At 39.1% G+C, this 19,023-nt stretch overlaps 1 protein-coding gene across 3 annotated transcripts in view; it reads left to right on the top strand.

The window, feature by feature from the left end:
* TTC28 (tetratricopeptide repeat domain 28) overlaps window positions 1–19,023 on the top strand; it is a 669,357-nt gene that overhangs the window by 224,084 nt on the left and 426,250 nt on the right. The window contains exon 1 of one of the 3 annotated variants that reach the window (XM_032256525.1): window positions 9–3,012. The exons of the other annotated variants lie outside the window; for them this stretch is intronic. Coding sequence (XP_032112416.1) covers window positions 2,986–3,012 — 27 coding nt within the window. The 5' untranslated portion in view covers window positions 9–2,985. Of the gene's footprint in view, window positions 1–8; window positions 3,013–19,023 lie in introns of those variants that run through there. 3 annotated transcript variants of the gene reach the window in all.

Here is a 19,023-nt window from a genome sequence, read left to right as displayed (position 1 = left end):
GTGTGTGTGTGTGTGTGTGTGTGTGTGTGTGTGTGTGTGTGTGTGTAGATGTATATGTCATAAGGGCTAAGAAGGAAAATGCAACAGGGTAAGTAGGATAGAAAGGAACAGCGTGAGGGTCATAGTGTGTATTATCTTAGGTGAGATTGTGAGAGACAGCTTTTCTGTATGATATCTGAATAGAGTTCTAGAAGGACTTAGGGAGGCAGCCAAGAGGGCCTTTGGAGGAAGAGTGATCCTGGCAGAGAGCACAAGTGTGTGGCTGGCATGTTCAGGGGACAGTGAGGGGGCAGTATGGCAGGTCTGAGTAAGGGAATAGGAAAAGGGTAAAAGGTGAGCTCAGAACAGGGCAGAGGTCCAGACCCTGAAGGGCATTACAGTCTGTGGTAAGCACCTTGGCTTTTGGCTCCAGAATAAGTTGTACCTCCTCTGAATTTTTACTTCAAGTTCCTTTGTGAAGCCTTCCTTGACTATCCCTGTTTTTGTTGATTTATCCTTGGTAACTCCTGGAGAACCTGAAGTTATTGACCACATAACTCATATATTGCTTAACTGACTAAGCAATATGTGCCTGGTTGTCTTCTTATAGGTTTTTGGTTCCATTCTAACTTCTTGGTAACTTTCTCTAGCATAAGGACTTAGTTTTAAACCTTTCTTTCTTATATGATGTTTTGCACCTAGTTGGTACTTAATGTATCTTTGTTTTGTGAGGTTCTGGCTTTAGATGTCAGCAGTAGGAATTTGTAATGTCTAAGAAATAAGAGAGAGGACTTGGTGTTAGATTACACATAAGGAATGATGTTTAGATTTTAGTTTGTGATCCTGGAAGAATAAATGGTGTTGTAGACAGAGAAAGGAAAGTTGGGAAGAGAAGCTGATTTTAGAGTAAATTGATGAATTTGGTTTGGAATTTATTGACCTTTCTATGCTAGTAGCATATCCAAATAAATTTGTCCAGAATGATTTTGATGTCAGATATATACAGTGTTGGAGTTATTTGTGACTGCTGCCTACACTTATGTAATCTTCTCAAGGGCAGGGACAACATATTACTCATATTTCCAGTACTTGGAACAGTGAAATAATAGGTGCTTAAGTCATTGGTACTTAGTAAGTTTATTGAGATGAGAAGTTGGTATGTAGCCATGATACATGTCTTAGAAAAGGCATAAGCTCTGGTAGGGTCATTGTGGGTCTGAATTCTATCCCCACTATGCTCTACATGTGTGGTTTTGGTTGAGTAAATGAGCACTATGAATCGCAGGTGTTCTCAACTGGGAAATGGAACAAGAAGACCTTCCTTGCAGGGCTGTGAGATAATGAATGTAGGCATAGGTTCTAGCATAGACTAGTGGCTCAATAAATAGTACCTGTTCATTCAGCTAAAATTGTTAATATGATTATTATAAAGATAATGCACTCTATTGAATTTCAGATTCTCAGGCTTGGAAAACAACTCAAAAGCAGTCCCTTAGAATTAACTTTTCTTATTTATACTGTTTTAATGACTTATTTATACTGATATAGTTAGTGATCAATTTGCATGTAATCTCCCATATTAGCCAATCCTGGGAATGCGTACAGAAGTCAGAGGGTAATAAGTTAAACATGGTTGGAACATTGATACATCAGTTACTATTATTATGCATATCAGTTGGTATTCTAGTAGTTTACCTGTTATATTCCAGCTATCAAAACAGCTTTATGGTGGATTAGGAGTTGATAGACATGTTGGATGGTAAATAATAGTAGAATTACATAATATTTTTATATTTATAAATGTATCTCCTTAAATAGGATGAAATAATTTCACAGAAGATGAATGAAACTCAATCCCCATAGAAATAGATTTTATAGTAATGAAATAAGTTCTAAATTCAGGGAAGGAAATGGAATCTGTTAAAATTCATTGGGGGTAAAATTCTTGATTAAAATATTTTATTCTGTAAGATACTTAAAATCTTTTTTCTTCAAACAAATTAAGATTGTAGCCTAGAGTACTTCCTTTTCCTTTTTTTCTCTAGATATAACTGCCTTACAAGCCTAAGTATGTCTTAAAATGATTTCCTGACCACGTAGGTGTTTTTGGCTTTGATTCCTTAGGAGCTGTTGGGTGCCTCTGAAACTGCATGTTTTACTTTTTGTGTTGGAGCAGATGTCGTGGCACTAAGACCCAGAAACCGTTTGCTCTGTGTGGCTGGAGCTAGGCTGGCTGTGCTCACACTGAAGGGAAGGAAGTCATTAGTGCAGACTGAGCTGTGGAGTTGGGTTCTTGCAGGATTTCCTTCCAGCCTTTCCCCACTAAGGTTCTTGGGAATTAAAAAAAAAAATCTAAACACACAAACCAAGTTTTCCTATTTACAGTGTTCAGGGAAGGTAGGCATTTCGAGAAAGGCAGATCCTTTTCCCAAGTTATCCAAGAAGGAAGCGAAAACAGCGTAAAGAAGCTCTGATTACAGATCTTTGGAATTTTCTTTGCTAAATTTTACAAACGAGAAATACACCCAGAATTGTGGGAATTGCTCCAGGCTGCGCGTGAGGGTTTGATTGCTTGTCTGATCTTTTTTGAGAAGAGGAGAAATCGCCAAAAGGGGTTTGGATGGCAGAAGCCCGGTTGGGATTCTGTAGCAGCTCGCGATCTCAGTCTCTTCTCTGAGGGAGGGTCTCTGCAGCCAGCTTGGAGACCCCCTGCCGCAGGCTCCTTTTGCAGGCGCTGGCCGGGAAAATGCCCCGCTCTGGCAGGAGTACGCCGGTGGCTGCTGGGACTTCCTAGCCTGGTGGGAAGTGTGTTCGTGGTTTGGGGATACTTTTCATTGAACTGAAGGCGAAAAGACTGGACTCTCCTGGGGCTTTTCCCTTCGCAGTGAATATGGGAAAGAATTAGGGGGTGGGAGGGAGGCAGCATGACTTGCAGTCGTCGCTGCCCTGCATCTGCCCCCAGCCCCCAGCCAACATCTTGATGTTCCACGTATCGGCTGTACAAATATGATGAAATGGCAGCCCCGGAAGAAGGTAAGTGTCCTGGAGAGGGGACGACGGGCCCCAGTCCCCGACCCAGGGAAGGGGACATGGGGCGGTTGCCCTCAGATCCCTCCACCCCTTTGGTAATTCGCTGGGCCAGCTGGTCCAAGCAGCCCTGGTCCCTTTGGGACTTTCCTCAGTCCCTTAGGGACGAGTTACCAAGTCTAGTCTGCATCTACTGCCCTCTAAGTTTTTCCTTCTTGGTGTGCTTGGACCCCCGGGGGTGACAGCGCAGAAACACCCGTTTGCTTTACAAGTACTGTGCAGACAGCGACACGATTAGCTTTGCGGGAGCCAGCCAAGAGCTGCTAAGTGTTGCCCCGTGGCGGGGAAGGGGGGGCATTCGAGGCTGCACCCCTGACCAGGCCCCGCAGGTGGGTGTTATAACACCTATTTCCCCAAGGGGTTAAAAGGCTCTGAGCCGCTGGCAGCCGTTTCCCCAGGGCCCCGCTGGGGGGCGAGCAGCCCCAGCACACCAGCCCAGCAGCTGGTTCCGGGGCGGCGGGCGGAGGGGCCTCCTGCCTGAGCGCCTGGGGCTGGCTATACCCGAGCCTTCAGCCTGCCGGGGTCCTGAGGCCTCGTGGGCCAGTGCGAGTTCCTGTTCTGGCCATTGTGCACGGGCTTGTGTCTGTGCGTGTCAGCGTGCACCAGCGTGTGTGAATCGATCATGGGGAAAAGGGGGAGGGGGCACTTTGCTTTTTGCGAGATTATTTCCTAATATGGCTCCTTTGTTGAGAACTCAAGAAAAAAAAAATCCAGTGGTTCTATCAAAATAAATTGCTATTGGTCCCAGAAATAATGTTTCTAAATGTGGGACTGGTCCCTACCCTAGGATGTCGAGGGAGAAAGACAGCTTTCTTCAAGTTGTTGGCCGCTGTACATTTGGCTAGGGCTCTCTTTTGCTAACTTGTCTGACTGCCCCTAACTGTTAGGTGAACCCAGCGGTTCACTGTATAACAGGACTTTTTTTTTTTTTTTTTAACTTCAGATACCTCATTTGGCCGTGGTTTTTATTGACATTCTTCTGAAGGAAAAACATAGCAAATTGAATGTGCTGTAGCCCTCCCCAGCCTTGACCTGTCTCTGTTAGCAGCTGCCTGGTTTTTACTTGAACTAGCTAAACTGACTCTTTTCTTTGTGGCACGATGTGTGATACTGTGTTTTATATAAGAACTGAAATAGAAATCATGTGTGAGGTGCATGAGAAGATACTGTGCATTTTTTTATTGCTAGAGAATCTGACAAACCCTGCCTCAGCATAGCCTGGTAAATTGAAAGGTTTTCTTTGATATCTAATTGATGGGGTTTTGTCCTCTGACCCTGTGTCTTCTCTTCCTCATCCTGAAGTCAAGAATCTCTCATGTATTATAATAGTTCTCATCACAGAGCTTCTTTCAGTGAGATTGGTTTCATTCACTTTGGTTGGGAGACCCATGTATTCCCCACCCCCACCCCCAATACAGACCGTTAGTATGAGGAAAACTCATAGAAGAAACCATATAATTAAGCAATTTAAACAGATGCTGCATATCCCTAAAGTCCCCCATTTCTTCTATATTTGTAAATTGCATGTTTATGAGTAGTTTTAAGATGTCTGCAAACTGTACATTCATAAATGTCTGCTTTTTCTATTTTACCCAGTATGCAGTAACTCATGTGGTTATGTCTGTGGAAACCCCTCTGGGTACTGGTATTGCTTGAACCACGGAAGTATTATTCTTGGCAGTCAGGTAGATTTCTGGACTCTGGAAGATTCTGTTGCAAGTGTTAGGATTCACTCTGCAGTATTTACTCACTCTGTGATGCTTAAATTGTTATACCAGAAGGTTGTATTTATTCACTGTATTCATAATCTCATATCATCATGTTGTAAAGATCCAGATACAATTCTGCAGAGTTGATAGAAGATTAAAAAATAAGCCGAGCCATCAAATACCATATGTTTATTTGGTGGTAGCTTGAGAGCAATTGTTGCTTCTTCTACATTGGAAATGGGAGCTCCCTTGGAAGAGATTAGATATCCAACTCTGGTAGGGCACCAGTAAGTCTTTATAAAGATTAGATTTATTTTCTTACTCTTTCTAGAATACTGACATGATCAGATCATTGCCATGGTTTCTGGCTGGGTCTGCTAACACATTTGTAGTGGTACAGTCACATGCCATGTGTTTTACCAAACTGTTTCATAAAAACCATTTACACTACAGATGAAAAGTGATACTGCATTGATGTGATTTTAACAAAGCTAGGAAGATCATCTAAAGAGTGCTGCCCCAAGCAGCGTTTGTGGTAGTTTGCTATCATGGTGTCCTGTCAGTCACTACTAGTTTTGGCTTTTCTAAATTCTAGGTTCACTGTAAGAGAGTGATTATAGGTTCTAGATTTCTTTGTTTCTAACCGAGCATGCAGCTGGGGTGTATGATTGAAGGGGAGCTCTCTCCTCTGTTTTCTCTGCTTACTTGCTGGATTAATCTAAATACTAAAACAAGGTTTTTAAAGTTGTGAGCCTGTAATATTCATTTAGGGTTTACAATCTTTTCACAAAGAAATCGTTAGAACAAAATTAATCATGTCCTGGCCCCAGGGCTAGTGAGGACCTCTAGTCTTCTAGAGCACAGTAGGTCTCCCACCAAGAGCCATGTAATCGTCCTAAAAAGCAAGATTCACAAGTATATGCTTATATACCCAAACTCATTCAATTGTATAAATTAAATGCGTATAACTGGCTGGGCATGGTAGCTCACGACTGTAATCCCAGCACTTTCAGAGGCCCAGGCAGGCAGATCACTTGAGGTCAGGAGTTCTAGACCAGCCAGGCCAATATGGTGAAACCCCATCTCTACTAAAAGTACCAAAAATTAGCTGGGCTTAGTGGCGGGTGCCTGTAATCCCAGCTACTCAGAAGGCTGAGACAGGAGAATCACTTGAACCCAGGAGGTAGAGCTTGCAGTGAGCTGAGATCGCGCCGTTGCACTCACGCCTGGGCAATAAGAGAGAAACTGTCTCAAAAAATAATAATAAATGTTAAAAAATAAATATCTACAGGTTTTTCTATGCCTGTCATACCTCAGTAAAGTGATTTAAAATAAAAAAGCAAGATTCTGAGCAGTTATCCCAATCTTGGTAAGGATGGCATTTAGTATTAGACAAATAAACAGCTGTAATTTTAAAAGCACTTGTTCTATGCTAAGTCATCTTTAATTGGTCCATATGCATTCATTTAATTCTTATCCGCTGAAGTGGGGTGTTACAATTTGCATTTTACAGATCAGCAAACAGGTTTAGAGGGGCCAAGTGACTTATTCAGAGTCACATAGCATGGCATAGGGTGACAGCTAGGATTGGACCAGGTCTTATTTACTTTAAAACGTGTTACTTACCAATATATTTGGGAACTTTTCTGACCAGAGATTTTTATCAAAGAAAGATAAAGCTGAGGCCAGGCGTGGTGACTCATGCCTGTAATCCCAACACTTTGGGAGGCCAAGGCGGGCGGATCACAAGGTCAGGAGTTCGAGACCAGCCTTACCAACACGGTGAAACCCTGTCTCTACTAAAAATACAAAAATTAGCTGGGCATGTTGGTGCATGCCTGTAGTCCCAGCTACGTGGGAGGCTGAGGCAGGAGAGTTGCTTGAACTGGGAAGGCAGGGGTCACAGTGAGGCGAGATTGTACCACTGCACTCCAGCCTGGGCGACAGAGGAAGACTCTGTCTCAAAAATAAAAGAAAGGTAAAGCTGAGATGATCCCAATAAATGAAAGGTAGCCACAGCTTTGCTCCCTCACTTCTAGATACTACCACCAAGGTGCTCTTCTTCCCACTCTCCTTTTCTTTTGAAAAAAACTAGTGTTACCTACCTCTGAATTCATGGATCATTTAGCCTGTGCCTTTGTAAATGGATTGTCTTTTATTGGTAGTAATCTTTTTGTCTCTTTGTGCACCTATCTCTATGTATATATTTTGCCTCCTCATTACACTTTCAGTTGATTCATAGATGCAGATTATAGTGGACTGTTAAAACCAGAATATTTTGTCACTCATTTCTAATCTTTTGCAGATAATATTAGGGAGGGAGAAATCACACTCTTGGCAAAATGTCAGTGGAAGTCATGGTTAAGACATAGTACCAGGCTCTGTAAACCAGGTACCCCATCCAGTGTCATGATTCCTTTATTCATATAACCTTATTGGCCTGGCAAAATATACTTTCCCCTGTTTTCACATTTAGTCAAGAGACTGTGTCATCCATCACATTATTTTTATCTTGTATTTGCAGAAATAATAGTAATTAAAATGCTCATCTCATAGGAACATGTTTGTTTATAATTTTGAAGCTATTTCTGCTCTTTAAAATCCAAGGATTAGTATCAGATAACACTGTTTACATAAGACTGCAATCAAAACCTTCAGGAAAGCTGCTGCTGATTGGATTTTTTCATTGCTTATCTAATGTTATTTTACTATTCACACATAATAAAAGATCATTAATGGGAATATGTCACATAAGCTACATTAATTATGTCATTTGAGAGTCATATGATATATTTATCTTGTTATACTTGTCACATTAATAAAATGTGAATCTGGCTTCTCAAATGATTTCTCTGGTGGAGTTTCATTTAAAAGCCTTGTTTGGAAGCTCATTTGTGAGAATTATGTCCTGTAGATTTGTGTCTTAGAATAGCCTATTACTTTTACAAAAGAAAGTATTTCAAGTCCCTATACTTTCTCTATGATGGAGTAGTTTGTTTCTGTATTATAGGGCTAAGTCTTAAATTTTAATATGCCTATACTGAATTACTTAGTTATTTACCAGAATGCTGTGCTAGTTGGTATTATTATATTATTCATTTTGGGCCACAGTTTATTTAATAGTATAAAGTCAGACTTTAAGTATTGTGGACAAAAGTAGTTATATAGAGAGGTCTTAGAAATTTCATGATGGTAGTTTTTCTGGAAATCCATTATACACCATTCCCAGATCAGTGCACCAGGAGACCCAGGTTTTGGTTCTGGTAGATCTCTTGACTCTTGGCCTTGGGGAGTCACTTAATCTTTCACATTTGACTCCTCACTGTTGTAGATAGTGCCTCATTATCACTTGCTGGATTTATTACAAATGTCATCCTAATGAATTTTCTTTTTCTGATCTCTTTTTCCCCTTGTTTTCCCTTCTTATCCTTCCAGGTAATTGTTTAAAAACACACACATCTAGCCTGGGCAACAGGCTAAAATGGCAAAACTGCATCACTACCAAAAATACAAAAATTAGCCAGGCACACTGGCACACATCTGTAGTCCCAGCTACATGGGAGGCTGAGGTGGTAGAAATGATTGAACCCAGTAGGTTGAGGCTGCAGTGAGTTGTGATAGTGCTATTACACTCCAGCCTTGGTGACAAAGCAACACCCTGTCTCAGAAAAACAAAACAAAAAAAACCCCAAACAACAACAAAAAAAATGCACATCTGTTCATATTACTCACCTTCTTTTTTTTTTTTTTTTTTTTTTTTGGGAGACGGAGCTTCGCTCTTGTTACCCAGGCTGGAGTGCAATGGCGCGATCTTGGCTCACCGCAACCTCCGCCTCCTGGGTTCAAGCAATTCTCCTGCCTCAGCCTCCTGAGTAGCTGGGACTACAGGCACGCGCCACCATGCCCAGCTAATTTTTTGTAGTTTTAGTAGAGACGGGGTTTCACCATGTTGACCAGGATGGTCTCGATCTCTTGACCTCGTGATCCACCCGCCTCGGCCTCCCAAAGTGCTGGGATTACAGGCTTGAGGCACCGCGCCCGGCCTTACTCACCTTCTTAAAGCCCTATGTTTCTTCCTTGTCTAGTAAATGTTCTGTAAAGTGGGATAAGCACACACTGGGCTGTGGAGACAGGGGATGGTTGCAGGAAAATGACTGGGTATGGGAACATCTGAGAACTTACGTTTTTATGTATTTTTATAATCTAAAAGAATAAGAGCTGGGTGTGGTGGCTCACGCCTAGAATCTCTGCACTTTGGGAGGCCGAGGCGGGCGGATCACTTGAGGCTAGGAGTTCAAGACCAGCCTGGTCAACATATTGAAACCCTGTCTCTACTAAAAATCCAAAAATAGCCAGGAATAGTGGTGCATACTTGTTATCCCAGCTTCTCAGCTGACTGAGACACAAGAATTGCTTGAACCCAGGAGGCAGAGGTTGCAGTGAGCTGAGGCCATACCACTCTGCTCCACCCTGGGTGACAGAGCGAGACTCTGTCTCAAAAAAATAAAAATAATAAAATAAACTTTGCTAACTAGTAATACAGTTTGCCACTTGAGCCTTCATTTGCTGAAAGCTCAAACGGATTCTTAGTGGTGTCCACTCATTGTTGAAGTCATTTGTTCACTTTCAGTGTGTTGTGGCATATTGTAGTTTACATCATAAAATATCTACCTAAAACAATTTTATTCAAAAGAAGAAGATGAAAAAGAAGACTGTAGTATAGGTTGTAGCATGATGGAGAGGATGGACTCTGAAGCTAGACTGCCTGGGCTTGAATTCCAGGTCAGCCTCTCAGTAGTTGTGTAGACAAGTTACTTAACCTCTCTGTACTTCAGAGAACTCAGCAAATTGATGTGAATGGCACATAGCTCTTAGTGTGACTCTGCGTTTGTAATATAAAATGCTTACAAGAGTTCCTTGCATTAAAAAAGTGCTTAATATGTTTTTCCTCATAGTATGATAACACCCTATCGTCTAGCTGGACATGGTGCACTAAATTTCTTTCCTGTTTTTCTTTGTTCTCTTTTATTGAGATGGGATCTTCTTCTTTTGCCTAGGCTGGAGTGCAGTGGCGCAATCCTGGCTCACTACAACCTCTGCCTGCTGGGTTCAAGTGATTCTCCTGTCTCAGCCTCTTGAGTAGCTGGGATTACAGGCGCACACCACCACACCCAGCTAATTTTTGTATTTTTAGTAGAGACAGGGTTTCACCATATTGGTCAGGCTGGTCTCGAATCCTTGACCTTGTGATCCTCCTGACTTGGCCTCCCAAAGTGCTGAGATTGCAGGCGTGAGCCACCACACCTGGCATTTCCTTCCTGTTTGTGGAATGCCTTCTCCTCATGTTTTTCTTAACTTGCCTTCCTTTTGTTACTGGTTATACTTTAAGAACTAACTCAGCCTTCTCCTCCTTAGTGAATCCTTCTGTAAGCAGTTCTTCTGTTGCCAGGCATAGATGGTCATACACTCCTTTGACTACATTTGTAGAAGCCACAGTCATACTGAAGCTGTCAGTATGTCTGTCTCTATCAGTTTAAAGTTTTGAGGGCATAGGCACAGAGGAGGAGCTGAATGAATGAATGTTTAAATGAGTGAATGTATTTATGGGATGAGATGCACAGTGATCCTCTGACTTGCCAGTTATTAGAAATGCTAAGCTTGCAAAATTATCTCTATCCATTTATCACTCTCTCAGAAATGCCATACTGAATATAAGTGAGGGTGACTCATTAAAGGGATAATCTTAGCTATGTGCCTATTAAAATTAAAGTCAGAGTTATGAGGTGGTGGTTGTATAACATTGTGCATGCACTAAATGCCACTGAATTGAATACTTTAAGTGGTTAATTCTGTGTTATGTGACCCTCCCCTCAATTAAAAATGGGAGGGGATGGATGGGAAAGTTACAGTTATTTGTGACACAGCTCACAATTGATCACGTGATATTAATGCAGGAGTGCCATGATTATATAAATCTTTATTACCTTTAGTCCTAAATATTTTTTATTCTGTAAAATTGATAGGGAACGGTCATTTATAGAAAACTACTTCTAGGAACATTTGAGAAGCTGGGAATAGTCGATAGACTTGACAAGAAGTGAAGGAAGTCAGTGATGAAGAAATCTGAGTTGGCACCTTACTGTTCAGGAGCTACCCAGTAAACATTGCCAGTGTGAGCGGCTACAGAGTTTAATTGGCCCAACTTCAAGAAAGGGCGCCAACGGCCACCTTCATTTTGCTAGTCAGTCACAGTGATGACATGCTGTGGAAAACCTGAAATCCCGACCGGCCCTGTCAGCTTAGCTTCTACAGTGAATTCATTTTATCATTAATAACAATGTATGTCTCAGCTTTAAGACTTTGCGTTTATTGATGTGCTAAAACCATATCATTTTATTGAAAGGTATATGAATTATATCATTTAATTGACATTTCCAGATTTATGGGAAACCTTTGTCCTGAACTTTCTTGTTAGTCCACCATTTTTAGGTTTTTCTAGCTAAGAGGAGTTCTCACATTCTTACATGACTGAATCCTTTAACTGTATTCCCTTTCCAGCACGCTTTGCCATTTAGAGTATTCTGTTAGGGTGTTCTGTCACTGTTATTTTGAGTATTCTGTCCTTTTTGCATGCATTTAAAGAAAAGGCATAAAATTATGTTCTTTGACTTCCACTTTCTGTATAATAAACAGCATTTTTAGAGAAAGTATGTGAAATAAGCTTGATGGCAGTTGTCAAAGCCGCATATAAGCTTGTTTTTGGTGGTAGATATCTCAATTTCAACTATTAAAGAATGAAATTTATCTGTCTTATATCTGGTTAGTAAGCCAATGGTCATTCATGAATGCACCTACATTTCCAGCATCATCTACTTTGTGAGAGATAATATTTTAGATTTACATCATATTGGGGGGCTGAGACTTGGAGAAGCACAGATGTTGTGGCAAGTCTGAGTTAGGGAGCAGTTGACATTTGGAATGGGGCCTGGTGGAGTTGGGAGCCAGGAAGTCTTTGTGGGGACTGATTGTTTGGACACATACTCTTCCAAACACTCAATGTGTGTAGGCTTGAACCTATAAAGATAGTAGAACGGAGTAAGAAAGGAAGAAATCCAGATGTATTAGATATTTTGGGAGCTGTGTTGGTAGAGTTGAGATTTTCAGGCTAAGTAAGATTGTTGTTTTTTTGAAAAGAAAATGTCACAGTGAATGATGGTGGATACATGATCATTTTGGTAGAGTTTGAGCCTTTACTGCTTAATAATTAGTTTTATTAAGCGTGGAATGGAGAAAGAAAAAATGTAAACCACTTGATTTTATTGTTTATCTTTTTCATAAATATATTGGGTTGGACCATGTGAATTGCTTATGCGCAACAATCTTTGACCTACAAAAATAGAAATTTACTGTGATTCAACGAATATTTAGGAAGAGGGTAGGAATGGTGGGTGTATATATTGAAAATAAGACTAAAATGTGTTTGGGGACTAATTATAAACTTGTAACTCAAATTTAATTCTTTAACTGCCAACCTTTTGAAAATGTCAACCATATATATTTCTTTCTTTTGAAACAGAGTCTTGTTCTGTTGCCCAGGCTGGAGGGCAGTGGTGCGATCTTGGCTCACTGCAACCTCTGCCTCCCAGGTTCAAGTGGTCCTCCCACCTCCGCCTCTTAAGTAGCTGGAATTACAGGCGCTTGCCACCACATCTGGCTAATTTTTGTATTTTTAGTAGAGATGGTGTTTCACCATGTTGGCTGGAATGGTCTTGAACTCTTGACCTCAAGTGATGCGCCTGCCTTGGTCTCCCAAAGTGCTGGGATTATAGGCATGAGACACTGCTGTGCTGTACCTGGCCATTTTTTTAGGTGAAGTTTTCTAAAATATATTACATATTTTCTGCCATCTTAAACAGAAGGTACTAATAATTTAACTCTCTCCTGATTACTCAGTATTATCACAAGCATGAATTATTCTACTGCTGTAACACAGTAAACCTTTAGGAGCTTTTAAGGAATTTAGAATTATTTATTTCTATACTAAGTGATCCCAGATTGATGTTTTGTTTCTTTTAAAATAATTTTATGCCATCTTTGTATGGTTTTTATTTTTCTTTCCATGTTGCTGAAAGTAATGCTGTTGTCATGTAGATCCATGAACTATCTACTTATTAAACTAAGAAACCCCAAAAAGCTTGACATTTGTTCTCCCTCTATACTTTCTGGTTTTAGGCTAAGTTTTAGATAGTTGAGGTAGTTAAATAAGTGACCTTTTGATAAATAAGATAATATTTATTATGGTATTGATGACCAAAAATTAAATATATTTGAGAATGCTGTGTCACAGAGACTGAAAGCATTTGGAATGATTGGCTAAATGCCACAGATTTTGCTTTGGTGTATCTTACTTGACTTTTTCTCCCCCTAATAACTTATTCAAATACACATAATACAAAACCATGGTGAAAGAAACTGGTATTAGAGGTTTATGTAAGGGGTAGAATTACAGACGCTGGAGAGTATATGCAATTGCTTTTAAAAAGAAATGACCAAGGAACCCATATGATTACTACATAGTTAATACTTATTTAAATATTAATTAGTTCTATATTAATGAACTAAAATGTTATTTTTAGTGACACAAACATTATTCATTTTAGATAATCCTTCTTGTTTTAGCCTAGGCTTTTGCTAGATAGTATTTATAATACTTAGAATAAAACATATTTAGAAAGGAAAAGAACCTGAAGGAGCATTTGATTTTGCAGACTAGGAAGCAGAGTAGCAGAGAAGTAAACTGGTTCCCTCGGGGATCATGTAGCTGTTCAGAGGCTGGCTCTTGACCTGGGTACTTGAAGGAGGAGGGCTGTATCCACTGGGCTTCTCTGCTTCTACTTCCTCTTTAGGAGTTTGCAATCTAGGGTTTGTTTATAAGAAAAGACAATTAGGCCAGGTGTGGTGGCTTACACCTGTAATCGCAGCACTTTGGGAAGCCAAGGCGGGCAGATCACCTGAGGTCAGGAGTTCCAGGCCAGAGTTCAAGACTCCATCTCAAAAGGAAAAAAAAAATAAAAATAAAGACAATTATATAGATGATATATTCTGATGACATTGAACCACTTAATTTTATTGTTAATCATTTTCATAAATATATTGGGTTGGACCATGTAAATTGCTTATGCCCAACAATCTTTGACCTACAAAAATAGAAATTTACTGTGATTCAACTAATATTTGGGAAGAGAGTAGGAATGGTGGGCATATATATTGAGAATAAAACTAAAATGTGTTTGGGGATTAATTATGAACTTGTAACTCAAATTTAATTCTTTAACTGCCAGCCTTTTGAAAATGTCAACCATATTTATTTTTTTTTTTACTACTGATATTTAAACATTGATTGAAACAAGATGAAAATATGGAGAAACGTAGTACATTTCTTTTTGTTTAAAATGTAAAATTTGCTCTCGGATACATTAACTTATTTTTCTAAAATTCCTTTGTGCTGGGGGTTTAGAAACTCATCGTACATTGCAAATTTGATAGTAGCATTTCTGTGTCTTTGTTGTCTTTGCTGACCCATCATCCAGCAAGATGTGGAGAAATGGGATCCATATAACCACTTGATATAGCTGGTAGGGAGGATTCGTGAAACATCAGGACCATAGTGACTGAATGACCTGTTTTGACCCGCCCACTTTGGTGGGCACTCTGGGTAGTCAAGAAACAACATTAAGGGGTCTGTGTTTTTGGAGGACAGGAGAAGAAGATAGCTGAGAATGGAGATAGAGGATATTGACCACAAACTTCACATACTTTATAGTTTCTAGAGAGAATTAGCTCTAGGTTACTGTAAATGATGCAAAGGACCAAGAGAAGGGAAGAAAAATTAATGATTACTACCAATAAAGATAAAATAACTTAGGTGAAAAGTAAGCAGTTTGTCAGTTTACACAAATACAAAATAGATCTTGTTGATAAGTAAATCATAACTGCATATGCTTGTTATTCTAATTATTTCTGATGCTAGCTGTGGTTCTCAAGAAATTTTAATGAACTATATAAATTCTATCCCATTCACAGTATTCATGAAACAAGCAATTTAGAAGAACTAGGCTATTATAGAACCAATATATCTAGTAAATAACTATAAAGGTGGGCATATTATCTATGCTAATTTGAGCAGAACTCAGTGACTTTATTTTTTAAGGCGAATCTGATACCTTTGCATTGTCTCATATTGAATTAAGAATGAATGAGAATGTAAAATTCCTAAAGCTAATTTTTAAAGTACTAACAAATCAATACATTTTGCTGCTGGTATTTTATTTTGAGATGGAGTCTCACTCTGTTGCCCAGGTTAGAGTGCAGTGGCATTATCTTGGCTTACTACAATCTCTGCCTCCTGGGCTCAAGTGATTCTCCTGCCTCAACCTCCTGAGTAGCTGGGCTTACAGGTGTGTGCCACCATACCCAGCTAATTTTTGCATTTTTAATAGAGATGGGGTTTCACTATGTTGGCCAGGCAGGTCTAGAACTCCTGACTCAAGTGATCCACCTGCCTTGGCCTCCCAAAGTGCTGAGATTATAGGCGTGAGCCACTGTGCCCAGCCTGTATTACTGATATTTAAACATTGATTGAAAGAAGATGAAAATATGGAGAAACTTAGTACATTTCTTTATCTTTTTGTTTAAAATGTAAGCATAAAAATTCTAACCGTAAGAAATACCGGTTAAAGGAAGGATCTTAAGTTAACAGATTATTGACTATGTGTAATTACATATACAAGTAGAGTTACTATTTATACTGACCAAATAAACTAGGTAAGATTAATAGGCACAGAGGTATAATCTTACCATGGATGAGTTTTTAACATTAATATGAAATTGTACAGTTTTTATTAAATAAAACCAGGTATTTGTTTAGAGTTTAAAATATGTATCATTCCTTAATAGACTGTGTAGCTATTTTAGAGACTGTTTCAATGACATGCTTCTAAATGAGAATAATTTTAAAAATTAAATTTATCATAAGTGATATTATTAAACATTTACCATAGCTGCAGGAGATGCAAATATAAATGAAGTGCATTTCTCAGGCTACAGTGTAGAAGAGGGATAAGGTAAGTGCCTAAATACCTGAAATAGGAGGTGGCATAGGTTAAGTATCACCGGAGAGGCACAAAGAGTTCTCTGGAGAGTGAATTAAAGGAGAGGTCACAGCTAGATTGAATAGGAGATGAAGAAGCGTTTGGAGTTGGGGGTAGGAATGCAGAGACCAAGAAAGTCTCCATGGTGGAATAGTATTTTAACTTGACTTGAAGGGTAGACTGATTTTTACCAGGCAGAGACAAGGAGGCCATTTTAGGCAACAAGAAGGGGAAAGGCAAGCTCTGGGCATGTTTTTTTTTTCTTCTTTTCTTTACAATGGTAAAGAATCTCAGTTTGGCTGGAAAATAGACTTCAAATGCCAGCTGAAATCCAGACGGTAATTGGCCCCAAAGATGGTGAAATTACGTTTTTACATGCTTATTCTCCTCTTAATGTCCAATGAGTAACTGGTTTTTCTCCCATTTTCTTATTAAAGGAAAATGAAAAACTGAGTAGGCTGCAAATGATGGGATTTTATTTGGCTCTGCAAGGATTTTTATAAATACTACAGCAGCTGTTTACATGTTTTTCATGATTGCCCCATGCATATCAGAATGATTCTGCTCATTGTTTCATGCATAAGCCCACATTTTACTCAAGTTTATCTTTGAATATTTGCCATTCTCATTTTGTTTGCACTCCTTTGGGCAATATTAGCTACCTGATGAAGGGACTGTCATGTATTTGGAATTCCAAGCTCTTCCAACTTCAGAATGCCATGTATTATGTAGTACTGTTAAACAGTCAGTTTGAGATCTGTAGCACAATTCACAGAGCAACAATCTCTCCTGTATTTCCAAATAAAGTCTTTGAAGAGAATGATATTTGCAGAATGTGCTATAGTGGTAAATTTAGAGAGTACAAGATAATTACTTGTAATTATGGCAATTTCTGTAAGGGAAATCATCTTAATTTGTTCCCACTAAGAAATAGAATTGCTCTACTCATAGCATCTGAATCTTTTTAGGAGATTAATGCCGTGTGCCTTCATTACTTTGAATGGACATTACCGCTTTTCACTACGTCTGAAATTACCCCTTAATTCATGCTTCTGTTTGAATTTCTGTTAAATGCATTCTTCACTTAAAAAAATCATATTCCATAGCCCTTATTGGAGAGAACTTACACATCCATCCTAAGCAAATTGTAAAAGAATAATATATCCCACATTCTCTTGTGGGAGAATAAACCCACAAAGAAGTCATAGTCTGGATGGTGAAAAGAGTCTTTAACTCATACTTGGAGCATTCTCCTGTCATGCTATTCCCTGAAGACTTTAAAATTTAGATGGCCTTTAGGCTGATTGGTAATTGGTGTGGCTTAAAAGGAATGCTTTGTCTCTGGGCATTTTTGTGAAGACAGAATTCTGTCTGCTTTTAAAATTTTAAGTATTTAATTATACCATCATGGAAAGGTTACTCATCTATAAGTTTAAGATACAGAGAAATTGAAGTGGGAAGAATGGATTTACAGTATAATATAATTAATTAGAAAGAATATTGAAAAAGAAATGACAGGCATATGTCTAGATGGGAGACAAAGGTGCTAAGTATAGGGAGTTACCTTAGGCTGTGATTATCTGCAGAAATAAATGATTTCAGGTTTTCAGAGCTGCTGGAGTTTTAAAATTTCTGAGTTTTTTTTAGTTAGCACCTATTTCTTCACATTTTGTAAGAATTTCTTTTGGCTACAGTGAGTTGAGGCAAATGCCTTAGTGCTAGAATTTCTGTGTCCCTCGATGCTAGGTGCAGTGCTCTGCATTGTGAAGACCCTTCTGTGTTTGAGTTCCGGGAGGGAGAAAGGTAGCTTTGGCCACCGTTTTTTAGTGATCAGAAATCATGCTTGAGTACAGCAGCTTTTAGGTAGGATCAGGCAGAGGTAGTGAGATGCAGAAGCTACAAGTGACTCAAGAGCTGTTCTTTGATTTAGAAGCGTTCATCCGCCTTCTACTAAGATCTAAACTTGTAGTCAAACTTAGATTAATTGATTGGGTAATTATTTCTATATGTGTTTACTGGGGACTTACTATGTGCCAGGTGCTGGCTATTTATTTCATAATGAGGCAAATTGAGTAACACTAATGATGACTCTACTATTTCTGAATTTGGGATACTTCAGTTTACCCTTATGAATGTTTACTGAATTTAATTTGGTAACTAAAAGCTCTTTAATAATTCATGAGGTGTTAGAACTTGGGGGATGCAGATTCAGGTATAATATGATCCCTAGTCTTAATGAGCTTACAGACTAGACAGGAAGTCAGAATAGAAAATGAATTATTGTGCAATACAGTACAATAACATTGGTACCACAGACAGGGTGCTGTGGGAACACTGAAAAGCAGGAGAAAGGAGGAGGAAATGATAAGAGCTAAGCATTGAACTATGTGTAGAAGTTGTCTAGGTTAATGACCACTTTGTATTTTCATAGTATAGATTTATTTGTCCCTTCATTTTTATTAGAGTGATTGCAAAAGTAAAGGGATTTGCCATTCCAAATTCATATTTTCATAGTGCCATATTGTTGCCCATAGCTTGATTTCCTCTGAAATACTTCTGCAAGATAAATGGGCATTTCCTACGTATTCACCTCCGATCAGTTTTCACGGTTGGATTGTTAATAAAATGAGTGCTACTTCTAACTTGTTTTTTATCTTATGGGATGATGTTGTTCTTTTTCTTGCAATACTTTTTGTATTTAAACATTTTGAGTATGACACATATTAATTTGTTTTTTCTTGATTTTTTAAATTGAGGAAGGCAGTTCTTAAAGTATAATCCATACAATTTACTGAGGAAGAAAAAATTGCATGGTTTAAAAAGTTTAGAAAAGATGTACATATTATCTCCCTCTTGGAGATTCATTTGGCATATTGTGAGTGTTCTGAGAAGTCCTACAATTAAAAAATAAGGTAAGAGTAGAGGAGAAGAGAGACATCTTTACCTTTTTTTTTTTTTTTTGAGACGGAGTTTCGCTCTTGTTACCCAGGCTGGAGTGCAATGGCGCGATCTCGGCTCATCGCAACCTCTGCCTCCTGGGTTCAGGCAATTCTCCTGCCTCAGCCTCCTGAGTAGCTGGGATTACAGGCACGCGCCAA

Source organism: Sapajus apella, unplaced genomic scaffold (assembly GCF_009761245.1).
Source record: "Sapajus apella isolate SASKATOON/1434 unplaced genomic scaffold, GSC_monkey_1.0 scaffold95, whole genome shotgun sequence".
Taxonomy (NCBI): domain Eukaryota; kingdom Metazoa; phylum Chordata; class Mammalia; order Primates; family Cebidae; genus Sapajus; species Sapajus apella.
Note: the sequence above shows the minus strand (reverse complement) of the source record. Positions and strands in the feature narration are given on the sequence as shown.